Source organism: Scleropages formosus, chromosome 16 (assembly GCF_900964775.1).
Source record: "Scleropages formosus chromosome 16, fSclFor1.1, whole genome shotgun sequence".
Taxonomy (NCBI): Eukaryota; Metazoa; Chordata; class Actinopteri; order Osteoglossiformes; family Osteoglossidae; genus Scleropages; species Scleropages formosus.
In genome coordinates this window covers 20,135,090-20,155,895 of record NC_041821.1, presented here as the reverse complement: position 1 = coordinate 20,155,895, position 20,806 = coordinate 20,135,090, and the positions used below count along the sequence as shown (strand labels likewise).

Sequence of the window (20,806 nt, the reverse complement as noted above, 5' to 3'; positions counted from 1 at the left end):
TGATTACTTCGATGCTAAAATGTCTAAACCATCGACTTCCGGTGCTACTGGCGGCCGACCGTCCCAGCCGCTCGCGTGAATATTTGTCCATATACAGTAGCGTTTTTCTTTCATACGAAGACGTAGGACACGCCCTTTTACACCCAAAAGCACGGAATCTCTGAGGTTTATTGTAGCAATAGGACCCACCTCCCTGGAGTCGTCAACGCTCACGATAGGCTAGTACGCACACCGTCATTGTCATGACTGTCAAATAGAATCAAACGTCCATCACGTTTCCGTACACTTATTGGTTATCGTTGATGTCTATATTCGAATAGGTGGGAATTACTGGGGCAGAGAGAATCACGTGTCACACATACCGGAAGAAGCCCTTTCCGGGAGCCGGGGAGGTGATTTCCGGCTTGCTGAAGAAAGTTGAGCAGGAGCGGTCTGCAGGTTCCTTGATTCTGAAAATGGACAGTCAAGGACGGAAAGTAGTGGTTTGTGACAATGGAACTGGGGTGAGTTTAAGGACCCTGTGCCCTCTGTCATTCATTGTTCGTCGCCTCGAATTTTTCCGGGGTGCATTTTCATGATAGAGAATGGGTTTTCTGAAACAGGAAGTAGCTAACCTGCTAGTTAGCCGGGTTGTTAGCATGGTAGCTAACAGGGAGGAATGTGCGACTGTGAGCTTGACAACAGTGTGTCCATTACATGCACGGATTAGCTCCCAAATGCAATAAAAAATTAATAGCCAGTGAGTGTGAATATGATTTTGCCAATAAAATATCTTTATCCATTGTTTATGGAGCGTCAGGGCTAAAGGCTTTTGCAGTTGCTGTTTGAAATCTGTGAGACCATGATGATGATCAGAAATTGACAGAAATAACTCAGTTGCAAACAATTAACTATAATTGCATGACTGTAGATTCATTAAACTTGTTGCACGCTTTTTAATCATTGATTAATTCTTTTACGTCAGTGGTGTTCGTTTTAGGAAGTTGAAAATGCCACCACGTATTTGATTTTACTTGGATTGTTGGAAAAAGATTATGGTCAGTGCAAGTATTCAGGATGTATGTGCCATTCCTTAATTTTCAGCCATGCAAAGTCATATTTTACAAGTGCTCAACCAGTAGTCGCCATTTTTATCATCATAATCAGTAATGCCACATACTGTGATTGCCCCTGTTCTCTGTATCTGTCGTTTGGACATTTATTGAGTTGTTTGCCCTAAATAAATGTGAAAGGTATAATTCCCTTCAGTAAGTTTCAGGAGTTGACTGTATAGTTGTCTGACAGTTTGATTTCTGAACTGGATTAAAGCAGAATTTACAGTAGATGTAACTGAATGTGGTTTTATAATCCACTTTGGTTAACTGTCTCATGTTTACAAAGTGTAAAACATGAACTAATTGTGTGATGTTATGCATGGTATACATAATGAAAGGATCTATATTGAAATGATCCCATTTCCCCAACCAGCCTGATTGCTTCCTTGAAGGCTTTAACTAGTTTTTACCTCCTTAAACCCCTTTTCTGACACTTGGTGGACCAAGTAAACAAAGAGCCATTATACTACTGATATACTATAGTACTATCAATCTTACAAGGAAAGATTTGATCAAGAATTATTAGTTATGCCACCTGGATGTCATTTCGGTACAGAACTATCAACTCTTCAATCCTTCCACTCCACTGAACAAAGAGATTAAAACGGCAGTGTTTTTTTTTTTTTTTTTTTTTTTGCGCTCTTTCGTCTTGTCTCAGGACACACAGGAAGTATTTTAATTTTGTTGAGCTGCATAATGGTAGAATGCTTATTTTTAAGCAGTGCACTACATGGGTGAAAAAGGTTGTGGATGGTCAGAGATTACCACTGATAGGATTCCCCTTCACTACGTGTGACGTTCTACTAGTCAGCATCTGTAGTGCAGCACAGCTCTCAAAGATACCTTTCAAAAAATGTCTTAATATTAAATGACTTAATGTTAGTATCTTGGTGAAATGAAAGAAGCTGTGCTCTAGCAGATGAAAGTAATGGTAATTTGCACAATTTTTTTATTAGAATGTTATGCCATAGAAAGTCCATTTAAATTGTCTGTGTGTGTGTTGTGAATGAATATGAATGTGTTCTGTCGTGCCTCATTCTTTCTGAAATTGTTGAAATGAATTCAGACGTGACATGCCCGTTAATCCTGACTCAGAATGCATTTGCATTACGTCATTATCTTTTTTTCCAGCAGAAAAAAAAAATGTAGATATATTAGTATCTAGGGCATGTCCTTTTGATCATTTGTTACACCAGAATCAGCCTTTTACAAAATATTGTACCCACAGAAGTTTGTGTGAGGTGGAGGCTCTGTCCTTAATTGCTCCCTGTGCTTGAAGTCTGGTGGCTGAGAATTGGACCACTGGCTTCCTGGAAGGCCCTTACTTCAGCCTGAAATAAATTATGCGATAGTGCTCACTGTTGATCTGAAGAGGAGTGACCAGCTCTGCACTCACTCTGGCAGAGGAAGTGGACCCAAGCCATGTCAGGAAGAGGGCACGCCCCACACTGTTATGGGGCCACTCAGGTCTTTGGCCGATGGAACTGATCACTTGGAAGCTCCTGGTGTGTTTGTTGTGCAACACCAGTGATTAGCTTGTGAGATTAGAAGCAGTACAATCTAATTGCCAAATGTCTTGCTCCAAATTACCAGCAAAGCATGGTAATAGTGGGTCTTTGAGCAGTTTCCTCATTATGACAGATCTATGGTTTGAATGTACTGACCATTGTACATGTAACTTTTTTTTTTTCCTGTGAAATTGCAGTGATTTATTACATTTGAAATTAGCCATTTTAAAATATTCTGATATCTGGTGAATGTTTTAATGTGCAGCAGTGTACGGGGCACAGCTAAACAGCTATATGAATCACAAGCAGACATCTCTGACAAATGTAGAGCGTTGTGGTATCACTGCGCAATTCCCACCATCTTTCACTTAAAATGAAATCCATAATCATGCAGAAGCAGTGCCCAGAAAATAAAGAGCAAGACTGCTTTTGGTATCTAGTCTGTTACATCATCCTCTTCTGTCAGTGGAAAAAAGTTTAGCCATCTGTCGTAATGGGCAAATAAGATCCCCTTTGACCACAGAATACAACAGCAACGGGAGGCATCCTCTCAGTTTGGGGCACTGGCTGGTGATCGGAAGCCATCTAAGGGTACATTCTCCTCCTGGCTTCGATAGAGGAAGGTTGGCTCTGTGAGACAGGTAGCCAGAAGCTTAAGCAGTTTTCTTTTTTTTTTTTTTTTTTTGTTCGTTCTTGCATTGAGCAGCACAAAAGCGCTTTCTGTTGTAGCGTTGGTCTTTTTATGAGTCAGGGGGAAGTGAGACCAGTCTCCAAACCACGGTGTCAACCTGAGGAGCATTTTTAACTGCTGCACTGGAGAAGTAAAGAGAGACGGCCTAGCACAATTTCCTTCTGCTGTTATTTTTGAAACTACCTCATACAGTGAACTTTTTCAACATCGTCTGGGTGTTTTGCCTAAAAAAACTGTTTGGTCGAAATAATCTTTGCTTCTTATCTTTCTGGATTAACTGTGTCATTTATTGCATTGTATATTTCGTTTAATTTTTTTCAGTGTTGAGGTCTTTATGCTACTTGGAATGATTTAGAATCAAGCATCACTGTAAGCAGTTTAACAGATCTGCAGGTTTTTGAAATATGGCCGTGACTGAACATCTCTGGCCTTTTGGAATTTGGAAACCATTCTTAAAGTCTGGAGTAGTGTGTGGTTTTTTTTTTTTTTTTTTTTATATAAACTTTCTTCTACCTTTCTACTCATCTTGGGGGTTAAATTCCTTCCATTTTTCAGGACCACACCTTGAAGATGAAATAAAAGCTGGTCCAGGAATCCTCAATAAAGAGACAAACTCTCAAAAAATCAATGTTATGTCCCTAGTATATGTCGCCAGTGGAATGTGTTGTACTTATGACACCTTTTGGTATTTGCACGGTTTCAGGGTAGGCTATATCTTCTGGTGTGAGGTAGAGCTGTTTTTCAGCTGCTCTGTTTGTGCATGTTTTTGCCCTGCCTGTTGGGGCAGGTTTGCTTTGCCTGTTTAAGATCCATCTGCACATACCTTGTTATGGTGGAATAGTCCATTTCCCAGTTTTCAGACAATAAATGCTCTAGTGTTCTTTTTTTTCTCCAGTTTTGTATATTCAGTTGAAATTACAAATGCATATTAAAAGACTTAACTCCTATATGTAATTTTTCGGATCGAGTTGTTGGGCTCTCGACTCATTCTTCTTTCAGTGTAATTCCAAACAGGATATAAAGCAGACTCCTGTAGCAGGCACTTTAGCAGAAAAGCATGGCAAGAAAGGCATTATATTGTTATTGATCGCACTCTAGGAAAGTGGTGTTTGCTTTCATGTAATGTCCAAATGGAGTTCACACACTTAATGCATCAATGACTCTGTTCCCTAAAATGCTGCACATGATGCACTCTTATATTAAAAGATGTTTGTTCATAGTGCCTTGCATTTCTTAGTGTTACTGCTACAACTGTAATGCACAAGTATGCAGTTTAGGTATGTCCAAGGAAGAATTGCAGTTCCACAGCTGAGATTCAAAGCTCTCTGTAGCTTTTAGGTTAAACAGGCACTACACCAGATACTTCTGAAGTGCAGTCTGTGCCTCTACTCATGCATCCGTTCTTTCTCTTTGTGTATGTCTGTCTCTCCCTTCTGTCCACAGTTTGTGAAGTGTGGCTATGCGGGCTCCAACTTCCCAGAGCACATCTTCCCTGCTCTGGTGGGCCGGCCTATCATCCGCTCCACGGCCAAAGTGGGCAACATCGAAATCAAGGTACACCGTGCTTTGCCTGTTTTTTTAATCATTTGCATTTTAATAATGTCTCCCATTTTAGTAATTTGGGTCCTTCTTGCTTTATCTGAGTTCCCCTTCTCCTCTTCTGTCTCTCTGCTCACTACTTCCTCTAGTGATGTGCACATTTCCCTGTTGTGGAGCTCCTGTGTGGTGGTTGGGACATTGTGACAACTGTTTAAATGTCTGCTGTGACCCAGGGTTATGTAGATAAGAGAGAGAAACTGGCATTTAAAATCTCAGTGTAGCGTTTAGAGTTGCTGCCTTTGGATCCAAAGGTCACAGGTTTGAATTCCACCTCCAGCTATAGTACCCTTGAGCAAGGTACTTACCCTAAATTGCTCAAGTAAAATTAACCAGCTGTATAAATAGGTAAATAACTGCAAATAGATTAACATTGTAAATTCCTTTGGGGGGAAAGCTTAACCTAAATGAATACATAAAATGCCCACTGTTATTAAAGCAGTTTTCTGCTTGCTACACACTTCATTCAACGTAATTTGTCTGTGCTTGACTATGCTAAATAATATGCCTACTGAAGCTTTATGCGTGTCTCTGAAGTAGCTACCTCAGTGTTAGACTTTAAAATCTTTGAGTTTTATAATGTTTAAACAAGTTAAGTGATCACACCCACTGTTGCTGAGTGGATGTTTGCAGTTCACTTGGAATAAGGAACACAACTTGAGTCATACCTTTGTTCCTTACACACATGCCTGTTTGATTAACTGAATGTTTTACTCTTTCAAGTTCTGAAAAAGTTTAATTTTGGCCAATAATTAACCTTTCACTCTTATCAATTTAGCCTAACATTGTACTTCTGTAATGTGCGGTTATTTACATTATTTATTTTTCGTAGAATCTTCTCTCTGAAGTGACATTCAGTTATGAACTAGTGGTTAGCCTTTGTACAAGGCAGCGTGCAGTGCTGTATGTAGTAAAATCTCCCCACAGTCGTTCAGCTATTTGTACAGAAGAGCAATGGAACAGTCACTCACACTTCAGGCAATTTAGTCACTACTTCACCTGAATCACACATCCTTGGAGTGTGTGAAGAAACCAGAGCACCTAGTGGAGAACCACGTGAATGTGGAAAGAACAATCAGACTTCACACTATGCAATTTCACACCCCTACCTAGTCAGGACACAAGCTGCCTATAGCATCAGATTTTTGTGAACTAAGTCCCAGCCACAGGGATGGAGCAGAGTTGAGAAGGTGACATGTGGTTGTTTTTTTTTTTTTTTGGGAGGAACACTAGCTCCAGCAGCACTCGGGCCCTGTCCAGGTGTTCACTATGGGCCCTTCCCCTTTGCTCGCTCACACTGCCCACCTTTCGCTCTCCTTTCTCTCTGTGCTTCTTCTCTGACCTTGTGCTTTTGCCTTCTCTCTCCCTCCTCCCTCCTTCAACTGTTGAAGTAGAATAACAAAAAGATGGTAAGTGTAGCCTGGAGTGTGCTCTTCAACCCCTGTCTGCTTGGCCAGAGGAGAGAGCATTGCTGTGCTTGGTCTCCCTCGACAATAAGATTCTCCTGTCATTAGTCTTTTCTCTTTTTTTCCTCTGTGTGCGCTTTTTTTTTTTTTTTTTTTTTTTTTTTTTTTTTGCATTTCATTTTTCCGCTCCCTTTTGTTTTCTATCGTTTGCCTTGATGAAAACTCATTGTTTGGTTTTAATTCCTCAAGTTAATCCTTTTATTTTCCTTGAAGTCGTCGTCTTTTTTTTTGCCTGGCTCGCCAATGTATGGTACTCCAGTAAGCAATGAGCTTCTAGACAGAGAGACACAGGAGAGAGGAACGACATTACTTCCCAGACTCTTACCTGGTATGATTACTAAGGTTTTCCTCTTCCTAACACAGTGTTTTGCAGAAGTAAATTATGACCAGCTGTTAAAACTAATGCAAATTTCGGGAAGCCTGACCCATAAATTTTTTCCACTTGAGTGGGCAATCTCACCAATGGCCAGATCTGTTTATAGAGTGTTTCAGCTCAGGTTAGATCTAAAAACACAATTTCTGATGTGAAAACATTTATCATGTTAGTTCCATGCGGTGTCACTTCCTAACAGGGAAATTTACTGGTCTTTATAAGCTACACCCATGCAGGGTCAGCCTGGGTCCAGCTTGAGGGATAAATATATCCGAGATAAATATAAGAACAGCACAAGCTTTTTGTCGTTCAGGAACATCAAGTGGCAGAGAATGTTTCTTCCTCCAGACTTGCACTTCAGTGCTGATGCCTACAGGTAACAAGTTGCTAATCAGGACAGCATAATTTATACATACAAAATCCCACGTGTTCTTTCAGCAGGTCATCTGGCATGAAGTTTCCCCTTCCATGGAGTAAATTAAAGTTTTTCCTTTGGCTTGAGGCCACTGAAGCAGCAGTCGAAGCACAGTCCCGCTGAAAGGACTAATGGTGTAAAGAAAGTTAGTCATTGTGAAGGGCATGTATCGGATAGTGAACATTTGTATATTGCTTCCTCCTAGGGAAAAAAAAACACCAGTGATGCATCAGTGGTCAGTGAAGGAGAAATAAAAAATGATCTCTGACAGAAAATAGCTCTATAATGGAGCAAAAATATAAACATTTTATTTTGTAATCTTTGTGTAGCCCAAAGTTATTCTCTTCAAATAAATGCAGTGTGAAGTGGTGTCAGTGTGACACTGATGAGGGTGAAGATGATGGGGGAAAATAAGCAGCCTGCATTCCTGCTTCCGGAAATTTCCATTCATTCTCACTGGGTAGTGATTATTATTATTGACATTATTTATGCTGATGATAAACATCCCACTGATATTTTGACGCTTAAAAGAAAATTGCCCATTATAATATCAAGACCTCTGATTCCTTGGCCAGATGGATTTAATGTCAAGTTTCCTGAACAGTGTCCTTGTAGTTAAAATCTGCTCTTTAAATGTGAGCCGAATGTGTTCATATTCATGCAGTGATAGTGAAAGAAGAAACTTCAGAGCCAGCAATACACCCTGGGCTCTATATCTGTACAAAATGTTCACACTCACTGAACGACTGAGTCACAAGCCAAGTAATTTTTAGTGCTATTATTATTTCTGTGCTCTAGTGATTTTACCAGAAAGTACCATGGGAGTAGATTGTTAGACAGAGATCATAAACTTGCCACCTGGATGAGATGGACCCTTCTTTCATGCAAGGTGGAAGAACAGCATTCACTCCACTGTAAGATGTTCGAAAGGAGCAGAAGCTTGAAACAGTCAGTTGAAGTTACTGCACTTTTGCTGTGGCACTAACATAAGACGAGTGCATGGGAATATCCTGCAGTGCATGCTGGGTAATGACCGATAGCTCAGTTGTCAGCATTTGCCCACTGCCTTCACGGGGCTCTGCCTCGCCATCTCATAGCCGCTGTGAAACGGACTGGCCATCGACTCGCTCCTCTGTTTGCACAGTGAAAGAAATGGGTCATCGGTGCAACTGGGACAAGAAGGCATCTGTGCTTGTGTGAACTGAACTGTAGACCAGGGTTCTCGCTCTCGGCCTGTCAGAGGGCCCGTGTGTACGCTGGCGTTCCCTCTCTATCCACTACTCGTACAGCGATTACTGAAGCCCTTCCTCTGAATGACTGAAAACGCCATGGCAGGAAATTTTTCTATATTTTTTTTGGGGAATACAAAGAGGTAGGTGAGAGCGACTGTGTGTATCTGCACATGTGCAGAGCAGTAAGTCGGTTGGTACGAGAAAAAGCGGACACACCGCCCCTCCTTGAACCGAGTGCGAGAGCCCTGCTCCCCGCGGATGTCTTGGTACCCATTTCAGAGGATGTGTGCCCAGTCCAGCCAAGTTATTTTACAGGTGGGAACCAAATTTTTAGAAAATAGGCCATCTTTATTAGTCTAGCCAACATTATCTTCTTATTTACGGTTTGACCTCGATTGACGGAAGACAGATTCTGATGAGCTTCAGGAATTTGAAAGTGCCTTGCCAGAGACCAGCACAGATTGTTGGGGTATTTTGAAAGCCTTATGGGTGCTGAAGTTCTGTCCTGTTCCATCAGAGGAAGCCAGTGCCTGTAGCTGCATTACCATCATTCCCATACCTGCCTTGGTGTATTGTCTCACCTTGACTTCTGTCATGGTTGTGATTGATTTCTTCTTCTAGACCCGTAGCAGCAAGACTGTGACCTAGTTGTGCATTTTGGGTGGCGCATGATGTCTTGTGTGACCCGGCCCAACTGAGCCCTTCTCCACCCATGTCTGTTAACGTTCTCCTTGTGTGTACGAGTCTTTGTAGACAAATCCAGTGGGTTATGGGGGTTTAGTGCGTAGGACAACTTTTGAATGCCTGTGTAAATATTGACAAAAGTCCAAAATTACGGGCTCTCCTGGCTGGTGTTGTTTTTCCGCTGGTTGTTTGAGGGTTGCTGTGTTGAGGTGAGCAGCGCTTACCCTTTGAAACTGTGCCTCCCTGCACCAGGATCTGATGGTGGGAGATGAGGCCAGTGAGCTGCGCTCCATGCTGGAGGTGAACTACCCCATGGAGAATGGCATCGTGCGCAACTGGGACGACATGAAGCACCTCTGGGACTACACCTTCGGGCCCGAGAAGCTCAACATCGATTCTCGCAATTGCAAGATCCTCCTCACGGAACCGCCCATGAACCCCACCAAGAACAGGGAGAAAATCATTGAGGTACCAACTGGTCTCTGTGTGTCTGTCTGTTGGTCTCACATCATGGGTGCGCTCTTTCTGCAGCACTTGTGTGCAACATGAGACATTCTGCAAACTGTTATAGATACAAAGCCAGGAATATGGGGTTTCATCAGCAATTTATTATTGATTAGACCCCAGTCTTGATTTATTATTTATTGTGCCCGCATCTAGCCTTTGAAGAGTTGTGACCTCAGCAGGGAACATGTCTTTGTTCTTGCTAGTGACAGGATGGTGCTGTGAATATGTAAAGGTGTGCTCTGAAATGATATGGACTTAATTCCCAATTTACATTTATTTATTTAGCAGCTGTTTTCTCCAAAGCGGCGGACATCTCAGTAAACAATACAAAAGTGTATTACCCTAACAGATGGAGAGGTCTAGAAGCAGACATGTGATTCTTGAAGTACAGTCAGTTTGTCTCCTACCATCGTATAAACCAGCCTACATTACACAAGTAGCTGCATATAGTCAAAAAAAAAAAAAGGTGAGTTTAAAAGAGATGAAATACAGCCCCATACACTAAACTAAAATATTAAAAATCCCCGTGCTGTGTCTCGGAACTCTGTCTGGTGTCAGAACACAGACAGAGATCACATCCTGTGTAATTAATTGACATTAATTTTTGGTGAACTCTGCAGTGCTTCCTGACAGACTCTGAGATCAGGCGTCCCAGTTGTGTTTGTAAACCACCACGTGAAAGTTGGAGGCTGTCGGGGGGGGCGGCTTTTCTGGGCTAGAGCAACTGCCTGCAGCCTAGTGACACTGTCAGCCCCCGCCATTTAACGCACTCCTGCTGCTGAGGTCGGTGGCCCGCAGCACTGGTTCATCAGTGCCACCGTTATCGAGTGGGACCGAACCGTTAGAGCTGTGGCTGTAAGCATGGTGAGCCACGTGTAGGATGTGAGCTGAGGCTCCGCGCCGTAGACGGTTTGAGCGCTGCCCTCTCTTGTTTGCTGACAGACTAGGCTCCGCCCTTATGGATCTGCCTAAATGCAGCAGTTTCATTTCAGCTCTTAATTTTTCACTTTGTTCTTTGCTATCTATTGGCTGGAAGCTTTTTTTTTTTTATTGTTAACTGATATCTCAATGTCGTTTACAGGTAATGTTTGAGACATACCAGTTCTCCGGGGTTTACATTGCCATCCAGGCTGTGTTGACACTCTACGCTCAAGGTATGTGGCTGTCGGCTGTCATATAATAGGGGATTTATTGCTGAAATACACACATACCTGAGGAAATGTTATTTTTACTAACTCAGAGTGTTGACAAATATATTTGTAAACTCTTCAGACTTCAGAAAGGCAAAAGGTCTCCACCTTGTGGCCATGATTCACATACTGAAATATACGATTTTTTTAAAAAAACTCTGATAGGCACACTTGTTTGTGGCAGGTGTTATCGGTTCTGAATACAGAGCATTATCAGGTGCATCGCAGTATAACTGAGTGCGGCTGATGATTCATTACTGAGGGTCTTCTGTTTCACTCCATAACACTTGCTTTTCCACTCATTGCCTGAACATTCTCATATGATTTTATGTTAGTTTTCCACCCCACAGAGTTATGACCTCAGGGAACATGCAGTGCGAAGACCTGCAGTTACAAATCCAGCATTCAGGGCTTTCAGGTGGCTACTGGTAGCACGGCATAGAGCTGATGTCATTGTGAACATTAAGAACCATGTGGTTTTTTTGAACCACTCAACACTTCCTGATTGTTAGGGGATCTCTCTGTAGTGGCACTTTTTCATTAAAACGATTTAATGTCTAAAGCAGATGAACAGTTTAGCTTTTTTCTCCCTTTTTATGCTGTCATAGCATGGCACTAACCATTATGTTGTTGAGCGAGAGGAGGTCTAAGTGTCCGTTTATGTTCAGGTCTGCTGACTGGCGTGGTAGTGGATTCGGGCGATGGCGTCACCCACATCTGCCCCGTCTACGAGGGCTTCTCCCTGCCCCATCTGACCCGACGGCTGGATATCGCGGGGAGGGACATCACCCGATACCTCATCAAGGTAGAGTGTGATTGTGTCATTCACAATCATTAGCTGCAATAAGTGGGCCATTTTGTTTGTTGTAAACGATTACATGCATTATTTCCTGTCCTCCACCAACACCTCGGTCTGACGACATGCTCTCCTTCGGTCCGCAGCTACTGCTGCTGAGGGGTTACGCCTTCAACCACTCGGCCGACTTCGAGACGGTGCGCATGATGAAGGAGAAGCTCTGTTATGTGGGCTACAACATCGAGCAGGAGCAGAAGCTGGCGCTGGAGACCACTGTGCTTGTGGAGTCCTACACGGTACACACACGTTTTTACCTCAGTAGCTCTAAGGAGTCCCCCACTGGGTTCAGATGTGCTGTTGGCACACATCCGACTGTTGTCTGGCTTCTGGAAAAGTACACCTGGTTGTGAAGTCATTGAAAGATAAAACCTGTGTTTCAGTGAAATTCAAAATGAGTTTATTTTATGCTGTGTCTGTTGCTGCGTGGTTTCCTCCGAAAGCTTTACATGTGATGGAGCACAATTAGCAGGAGACACGAACAATCGAAATTGGTGACGGAAAGTCACAAACACCATTACCGTTACACAATTTAAAAAAAAAAAAAATGATGAAAAAGCTGGAAGGCAGCAGAGGAGAGGAAACGTTTTTCATCTTGCAGTCGTGGTGTGCGAGATATGCTCAGTTGCTCTGCGGAGGTGGTCGTGTTCATACGCTGACGGTAGGGGTAGGTCTGCTGGCCATTCTGATGAACGCTTTAAAAAACAAGTCAATTTAAGGAGTGAGAAAAGTGAAACCATCAGTTACCAGCTTTGTGTCGGTACATGTATGTGAGTGTCACTCAGATCACTGAGCAGCCCTTTATTTCCCTGTTTGCCATTTTTGTTTTGTGGAGTCCTTCGCGTCCAATTTGTGTCAATATACCATGAGTTTTAAATGTATTTGTGCCACTGCTACTGTTATGCATGTGCAGGAGTTACAGCTCCAATATGTATTCCACTGAAGTTCGGAAACTCCGTGCAAAGTTTCATTCTTTCATTCTGAGCTGTTTGGAAAAAGGATTGGTTTTGATCATCGTGTAAATTGGGGATTTGTGACTTGTCACCCACATTCTAATACTATGAAAGCATATAAATTTAGACCTGTGATTCCTTGTCGACAGCTGCCTGATGGTCGGGTCATCAAGGTGGGAGGCGAGCGGTTCGAGGCTCCCGAGGCTCTTTTCCAGCCCCACCTCATCAATGTGGAGGGAGTGGGTGTGGCTGAGCTCCTCTTCAACACCATCCAAGCAGCTGATATCGACACCAGGTATGGCCGGTGTCACATCACGCGTTGTAGCAATTCCTCACGTTGCGCTCCACGGTTCAGACCGAAGGCCGCGAATGACCCGTCTTCCCCGCACCCCTCCCCGCTGCAGGGCTGAGTTCTACAAACATATCGTCTTGTCTGGGGGCTCCACCATGTACCCAGGTCTGCCCTCACGCCTGGAGCGTGAGCTCAAGCAACTTTACCTGGAGCGTGTGCTCAAGGGCGACGTGGACAAGCTCTCGGTGAGTGCAGGTGGCTCGGCGAAGTGCTCGTCAGCCTTGGTTCTCGCACCATCGCTCAACAAACTACATGGCTTTCAGAAAAGATTTTTTATCGTACTTTATTAGAATGGTACCGGTGGATTGTTATATTGCGTAATCTTTGTTTGTGCCACAGTGTGAGTCAGTAGCGCAATCCAGCCACCAGGTGGTGCCGTAGGTTAATTTTGGCAGCAGCACCAGCTTGAAGTTGATGTCCAGTGTCCAGCTCTAAGCACTGATTTGGAGTCAGTCAGATAGATACCCTGCAGTGCTTGGAGCCGCTACTTACTCACAACTACCTGTTCCTAAGAAGTACTGCGGTACCGTGTTTCAGGGTGGTGTGCGCGCGTATTTGTGCGATCTGTCAGTGCCTGATAAAATATTGGGTAGTGTTAATCCTGCCTTTACCAGTTTCTACGAGAGAGTACTCTGAAGTGCATCGAGAGTGTCCGTTCGGCTGTAGTTGTTGCGGATACTTTGACTTACCCTTGTGTGATTGTGTAGTTTAGTACTTCTGATGTACAGAACTTCTTCAGAGGTACATGCAGGATTTACATAAGTACTTTTTTAAAATTGGAGGGCAAAGTGTACTTTACTATGGACAGCACTAGCTCTTGTCTCTACACCGAGACAAATCTTGAAACCTTCGTTGCCAGTTTACGCCAGAGGAACTAAAGCCAGAAGTTCGCTAACTCTCTGCTCCCCCTATGACTTTGGTCAAAGCAGTTTTCCCGCCATATGCTTGTCATATGTTTCTTCTTTAGCCTTTAAACATTTTACAACATCCTTGTCCCCTCTCTGCGTACCCCCCCTTTGTAGAAATTTAAGATCCGAATTGAGGACCCCCCTCGGCGCAAGCACATGGTGTTCCTGGGTGGGGCCGTGCTGGCTGACATCATGAAAGACAAGGACAACTTCTGGCTGACACGGGAGGAGTACCAGGAGAAGGGCATGCGTGTCCTCGAGAAGCTGGGCGTGACTGTCAGATAAACCCCCCCAGCGCCCTCCCCTCCCCCCAGCGCCTTCTACACCAACTATATATATCCATCTCTCTGTCCTTCTCTTTTCTTTTGTTCTGCTACTTATTCCTCTGAAGCACTCATCCGTTTATGGGGTTGGGGGGGTGTATGGTGGGAGGGCAGCGGGTCTGTGTTTGTGTGTTGGCCTTTTGGGGTGGTGGTTGTTCACCTGTGGGGTGGGGGGACTAAACGACAGCATTTCGGGGGGGGGGGGGGGAATATTTCTCGCTCTACCCGCTTCAACAGGCAAAATCAATGGGAAAATTCCTAGATTGGCGCATCTCTCATGGCCAGTGATTCTCTCTGTTCTCCTCCTCCTTTCCTCTTCCTGCTTGGCATTTCATGCCTGCCAGTACACTTGCTCTGTGCAAGGTGCTCAGGAGTGGTTCACTCTATTGCCCCAGGACTCATTTTGGGGTGGGTGGGGGCAAGGCTGGACGGTTATGTGGGTTCTGCCTTTTTTTTTTTTTTTTGGGGGTCACCGACTCGGGAGCCTTTCTGTCTGAGTTGGACGGATGCCTCTACTCTGTTTCTTTGACTTCCCAAACGGAGTGTCTGCCTCTCCTCGTAATAAAAAGGCATTTCATTCCGCTAAGGACAAATCGAAAATGTGTTTGCTGCAAGGACTTTTTTTTTTTAATTTTTAAATAATTTTTAAAGTAGTTGGGGGGGGGGGGATATTTTAAAACGGTTTGCGTTATTATTTGGATGTCTGATTTCTTCCTCCGTGTCCTTTTGTATTCTGGCAGTGCTTCGCTTCCATCTTCTCGGCAGTAGAGAGCAAGAATGCGTAGTCGCATCATGTACGAGCGGCGCCACTTCACACAACGCTTAGGAAAACTTCACCCTTCTGAGAAAAATAAAATAACGAACCAGAGACAGGGGCTACCTTGTCTCAAAGTGCTGTTTTTTTCAGGTGTTTTGAGGGAAGGGCGAGAGGGGTCATCTTTGTAATATTAAAACCAACTTGGTGTAATTTGACATGGAGACATTGTAAAAGCTGGTATTTAAGTTTTGTTAGGCTCTCATGTGTATATTGGAGACACTTCATATTAAGTATATATATTTTTTCCATAAATGTTTATCCAGTGCCAACAACAGTTATTGTAACTGGGTCATTTTTTGTTTGTTTCTCTGTTTTGTTCATAGCATAACTGCTTAACGCCAATTTAAATAAAACAAAGTGATTTATAAATAAGTTTTTTTTTGGCAGGTCATTGGGTAGGGGCAAAAGGAAGCACCCCAGTTGTTGGTGGAGGGTAGCCTCTTGCTGGAGGAGTGGGGCAGTTGTGCTCCAAGTGCCTTTTTCTGCAGGAGTCCGTCTTGCGTGGAAGGGCCCCGTGGAACAGCTGAGCCCATATTAACTTCTCCCTCGGCCCTCCGAGGAGCAAGTGAATGTCGCCACTCTGCGTTCTGCCTCCGGAGGGCTTGCTGCAGGCGCACGCTGCTTCTTCCCGAGTGTTAGCTTCTCGTCCGCAACTCACCTGGAAAGCACGGAGAACCAGGTTTAGAGCAGCTTTTGTCTCGGGGGGCCACGGCTCAGTTCGCGTCCTGCTGGGAGCGTTTTGTTCGGCGTTGCACCCGCAATCCCAAAATGAATGTTTAATCTGACTATTTACCTCATACAAGTTACATTCCAGAAAGGCAATAATAGCAGCCCAGAGCTTTAAGGGGCAAACTTAAACTGAGAAGCTTTAGTAGGTATTAAGTCATAAATGAAGCGATAGGAACTCTGCCTTTCAAGGAGAGCAGTCTCTAGCGAAAGATGGTACAGCAGTGGTTGTGGGGGAAGGAAATTATTCGCCTGATTTCAGCAGCAAAACGTTGTTTTGATTCCGTGATGTTATGAATCCTTGCTATTCATTCCACTCACAGCTTTACAAACTGCAGCTGCACTGACCTTGAGCGTCTTTCTTTGTCCCATGATGCAGCGCTGTCTGCTGCCGTCACATTTTTTCTCCCTTCCTGGTGGTTTAGGGAAAATAAGGATGTTAGACTTCCACTCATTGCTGCTGGACTCCAAAAACCTGCAGAAATAGGGCATTTTTAATTTCACATTTCCCCAAAATAAACCCCTATTATGTGTGCAAACAGCAGTGTGTAGTATGATGCCCAGTGCAGCATTGCGATGGTCCAAAACTGTCCTGGAAGCACAGGGTGTGTGACACCACAGCAGAGCAATCTCTCTCTCTCTCACACACAAGCGAGCAGCTGATAGTCATCAGTGAACCTGGAGCACATTTCTTTGTACTGTGGGTTGAAACCCACATGGACACGGGTGGAACATGTAAAGACTGGCACAGACTGAGCCCAATTTGAACCAGAGTCTAAGTCCAAAAGCCAGGACCTGTGAGGCACCAGCGCTTCCTACTGTTCTACTGCTTTGGCCAGGTAATATCTGTTTCGTAATGCATTTCACTCCCACCACATTACATTAGATTGACAAACTACCTCCGTGTTCATGTAGCAAATCTCCATTACATCTGAATCACTTTTGCAAAAAAGCAGTCTTCGCTTAAGAGGAGAAACTGCCGTATGAGCGAACGCAAACGGACGGTTTCTGGAGAACGTGCGGTTTCAGTCGTCCCCTGTAGAGACGACTCTGGTTTCCTGGATGCCGTTTCCCAGGCGGTTCATTTATTTTGTGACACTCTGCCTTTTTGCAATGTTGGCTTGTTCTGTAAGCAGCGCTGAGGCCTGTGGGAACGTTTGTCAGCGCTACCCTGTGGACGGAGTGGAATCGGGGCTGGGAGTTTGTCGAGCGCACTCTCTGAAGGAGGCGGAGCTAACAAAAGGGGCCAGCCACACCGGCGATCTTTAAGTGGCTCATCCTTCGCTCTTTTGCTTGGGGCCCCTCTAGGTCTGGCTCACGGGGGCCTGCAGAGGCACGCCAATTACACGCTATATTGTCAAACAGCAGTACGCCCCCCCTCCCCCCCTCCGGGGCTCTGTTTGCGAGGAAGGAAGGAAGGAAGTACTTTTGGAGGATAAACAGACAAGGCCACAGTGCAGAAGCGAGCCAAAGGCCGAGGGAGGGAGGGAGGGAAGCCTTCCACAGACAGAAGAAGGTGGAGATTTCCCCCCCCCCCCCTTTATGGCTCTGTGTCTCACAATAACTTCCCGTGTGTCCCAGTTCAGTACCTGGGAACTGAGAGTTGGACTTCCTGTTTGTGGTGATGAAGAATAATGCAGGACATTGATTTGGGACTCGTGTGGAACGGACACTTTTACCAGACTTTCAGTATCATCTAGATGAGCTCCATGATAACTAGTCAACTGCAAAAGTTATCAAGCCTGGATGTAAAGCCTTGAACAATATCACATTGAAATAAAACTATGCAAGAACAGTATTTACAGTAACAAGTAAATTAGCACCATATAAAGTAGTGATGAGTTCCCTCTGTCCCTCAGAGCTACTGAATCCCTTCCACGATTTACAAAGGGTCTCAAATCCATCTTGTTTGGACCCATTTCTCTCCTGACCTCTGAGAACCTTAAACGAGTCAGTCACCAACTACTACTGCTTGTGGGTCACTTCTACAGGTATCTGCTGCACTACATGCCCTATGAACTAACCACCTGTGTGCAGTATATCTCTTTACTCTGAGAGGTAAAAAAGAGAAGCATCCACTAAAGGCCCAACTGTAACGGGGAGGAGACCGCTTCTGTTCTGAAGAAAAGTGACTACAGCGAATGCATCCAGTGAGTTGCGTTGGCCTAGCAGCACTTGGTGGGGAGTGGCTGAAATGCATCAGATGTTGCACAGTTCTCGTGTTGGCGGCGAACCGAATCCCCCGCTGCCGTTCCAAATTAGTGATTAAGAAACTACTGTGGCTGAACCGTTTCCGGAACAAATCTCAGCGCTGTTTTTACCATCTTCAAAAAAGTCCTTAAAGTTGAAGAGCTCCAGCAAGCACGTACGTACCCAACGTTGACGCTATTTATTGTGCGGCAGGAAAATTGATTGGAGCGGAACACATTTTTCTAAGTGAAATACCGGTGAGATACCTGGGTTGGGGTACGAGCAGCGCGCCTAAGGGCAGTTCGTGCTTGGTCCGGCTTCTGTCGTCCAAATGTGGGGCATCTCTGCTTGCCCGCAAGCGTCACGATGCACAAAAGGACACGGCTGCGGGATGGGGCTGCCGACGGGACACTGTTGGACACGGTAAAACACGGGAAATGCATCTCTGGACAAAATAAACGGATGTGATCGGTTGGGTGAAAGGCCCACCTATGTCACAGGGAGGCATTAACAGAAATGAGGTTTGTTTTTTGCAACATGCCAAGTGGGAGTAACAAGGCAGAGCAGTTGTTCCCAATGCGTATGTCTGGGCGGAACGCGACTGTTACGGGTTCAAAGCCGTCCTGCAGGGAGAAGGAGGCAATTAGTGAAAAGGTTTGGCAGCATGAAAGCACCCTATAAAAACCCCTCTCGCTGTTGGATTTGCTCTTTCCCGGCAGGGTACTGCCGCTCTCCGCCGGTTCCCTTTGGGCCCGAGGGCGAAGGAGTCCGAAACCGAGCCCGACCCGAGGCGGTTCCCCGGAAGAAGCGCGTGCCGGGGGGGAGAGGGAACCGGGGTATCGCGGGTGTCGCCTTCACATTTGTTTCAGATTTCAGCCTCATAAACAAAGGAGAGCAGGCAGACATGCTGGGGCCTATTCAAACGAGGCTTCGGTCGGATCTGTCAGAGCGGCGGGCCGCGATCGCTCACACGCGAAGCCCCCCTCGAACCCAAGCCCTTCTCTCACGGGCCTCGGAAATCAGCGCCATCGCACCTTCCTTGCATTTAACCCTCCGCTCTCCAATGAACTTTCGCGCGGGATAGTCGATGGCGACGGCAAGCGGGTGGGGGGGATGGAGGCCCGAACACAACACAGCACACACATGCGAACAAGTCTCTGCTTGATCTGTGTGATCACGCTCTGCACAGTTGGGTGAACATGAAAAAAGTAGGTGGGGGGGGGCAGCATTCGTATCGCTTTCTAGAAGGGCTTTGCGGAAAGGGAGGGGGAGAGGGCTCATTCTCAGATGAACTCTCTCGCTTGCTTGCTTGCTCGCTCGCTCACACACACACTGCAGCAGGGTGAGCTCTTTGTGCTGTACTGTGCTGGGAAGGCTCCAGCTGAAGACTCTTGCACGGGACCCTATCCAGCCTCGAATCACGTGGCGAACCTGGAGCCAGGAAGTGAGCCGGGGGAGGGGCCGGGGGGCCCGTTACGCTGCAGCTGGTTGCCGTGTGACCGTTACCTGCAGGTGAAGGTGGTCTAATGGTTAAGAAGACGGATGCCCAATCTGCCGCAAAGCTGTTGAACGCAGCGTTTAAAGTGAGTAAAATACCCATGTGAATGGTGTGGTGGGGGAAGTACTGTCGAGTTGCAGTATAACACAGTACAATATGGTACCGTGCACGGAGCGCACGATTTCAAGTAAAACACAAACCCATCACATTGTACACAGTAAAAAGTTCATCTAAAAATAATAGGGTCTCAATAGATTCTTCAATAAACATCAGAAATAATGCATTCATGAACTACATATTTTACGAGGGTGGAGCGATGAAGTGGCCGGCCAAAAGGACCAAGGATACTCACGCTGACCACGTGTGTGGCTTTCATGCTTAGGGAGGTACTGCAAAAAGTTTGCCGCGGCCGTCTTCCGTACGTCTCCGGACTGCGGCAGGAAACTCGCGTCCGTGAAGACGGGCCGAGCTGGACTTAAACCCTGGATCCAGAAGCAGAGTCCAGGTCCTGCGAGACGCCGGTGCCACCCGCTGCGCCACCGTGCCGCTTCCCAACGAATAAACGAGCGCGAACGCAAGTCTCTACGTTAAATACCTCCTGGAAGAGTAGCGAAAGGATCAAACGTTAGCGGCCGCGGTTCGAGAAACGCGGCGCGGCACAGCCGGGCTTCCGGACGCAACGCGTTCGCTGGCCGAGCGCTTCGGACCGGGGCCGTTCAAGGGTCACGCTCATCATCGTGACGTAGTTCATAGGCCGTAAGAAAGAATCATAGTGACGTACCGAATAAAAAGTTTCTAAAGTTGAAAATTACTTTCTTTAGGTGTGTTTTACGTTCAAACGTGTGCGAGTGTGCGTCTAGAACGATTATCGCGCCCTGCTGTGGGCGAAACGGGAGCCGGGGTCCCGGCTCCCTCGGCACCCAGCCTTACCTTCATTCGGGCCTTTTCTTCCGGAAGCATCCGCTCAGGGCCGCTGCTGTTCTGCTCCACAGCGGACAACAAGCTAACGGGGTCGGCAGAGACAATGACCCCCCGCGCCCCCGCCCCGTGCGTTCTGTGGGAAAGTGGGGCCGAGAACTCTGTGTCTGAGGATGCGGAGGCTTCCCTGTTTTTCTTTTTTTTTTAATAATCTGCCCGCAATAACATCCTGCTGCGTGTCCCCTGATGTGCACTCGGAGGGGAAGCGGGACGCAAATAAAGAGCGCAGCCCGGGGCAGGACGGGACGGGACGGGGCGGGGCCGCGCAGGCAGAAAGCACGGCTCTTGTTTGTTGTTTTGGCTCCGTGTGGGCCGTTGATGTCAGGGAGGAAGAGACAAAGCGCTGTTCGGAGGGAAGCGGCATGCCGGCTGCTGTTGACGGATGCGGGGGATGTCGGTGCGAGACACATCCTTCCACCGCATCTGAAGGTCTGGATCTGCAAGAGACAAAC

The 20,806-nt window shown here is 45.8% G+C and overlaps 1 protein-coding gene and 1 long non-coding RNA gene across 2 annotated transcripts; one reads left to right on the top strand and one right to left on the bottom strand.

Annotated features, from left to right (window-relative positions):
• The first annotated feature begins 386 nt into the window (after positions 1-386).
• actr2a (actin related protein 2a) lies at positions 387-15,334 on the top strand. The gene is made up of 9 exons (XM_018750954.2): positions 387-503; positions 4,737-4,847; positions 9,312-9,527; positions 10,648-10,720; positions 11,425-11,561; positions 11,699-11,848; positions 12,712-12,857; positions 12,967-13,099; positions 13,937-15,334. Exons 1-9 carry the CDS (start codon positions 456-458, stop codon positions 14,105-14,107), a joined length of 1,185 nt encoding a protein of 394 aa, XP_018606470.1. The 5' UTR covers positions 387-455; the 3' UTR covers positions 14,108-15,334.
• A 54-nt stretch (positions 15,335-15,388) lies between these two features.
• Positions 15,389-20,001, bottom strand: LOC108933722 (uncharacterized). The gene is made up of 3 exons (XR_001966082.2): positions 18,145-20,001; positions 16,037-16,101; positions 15,389-15,620 (listed from the first exon to the last, which is right to left on the bottom strand). It is a non-coding gene; the product is annotated as an uncharacterized LOC108933722 (long non-coding RNA).
• Positions 20,002-20,806: the final 805 nt, after the last annotated feature.

Bases quoted from the DNA above. Each gene is read 5' to 3' on its own strand.
- actr2a (XM_018750954.2), top strand. From the start codon at position 456: ATGGACAGTCAAGGACGGAAAGTAGTGGTTTGTGACAATGGAACTGGG. The intron at 9,528-10,647 runs GTACCAACTGGT...TGTCGTTTACAG, and splicing joins ACAGGGAGAAAATCATTGAG to GTAATGTTTGAGACATACCA. The intron at 13,100-13,936 runs GTGAGTGCAGGT...CCCCCTTTGTAG, and splicing joins GCGACGTGGACAAGCTCTCG to AAATTTAAGATCCGAATTGA.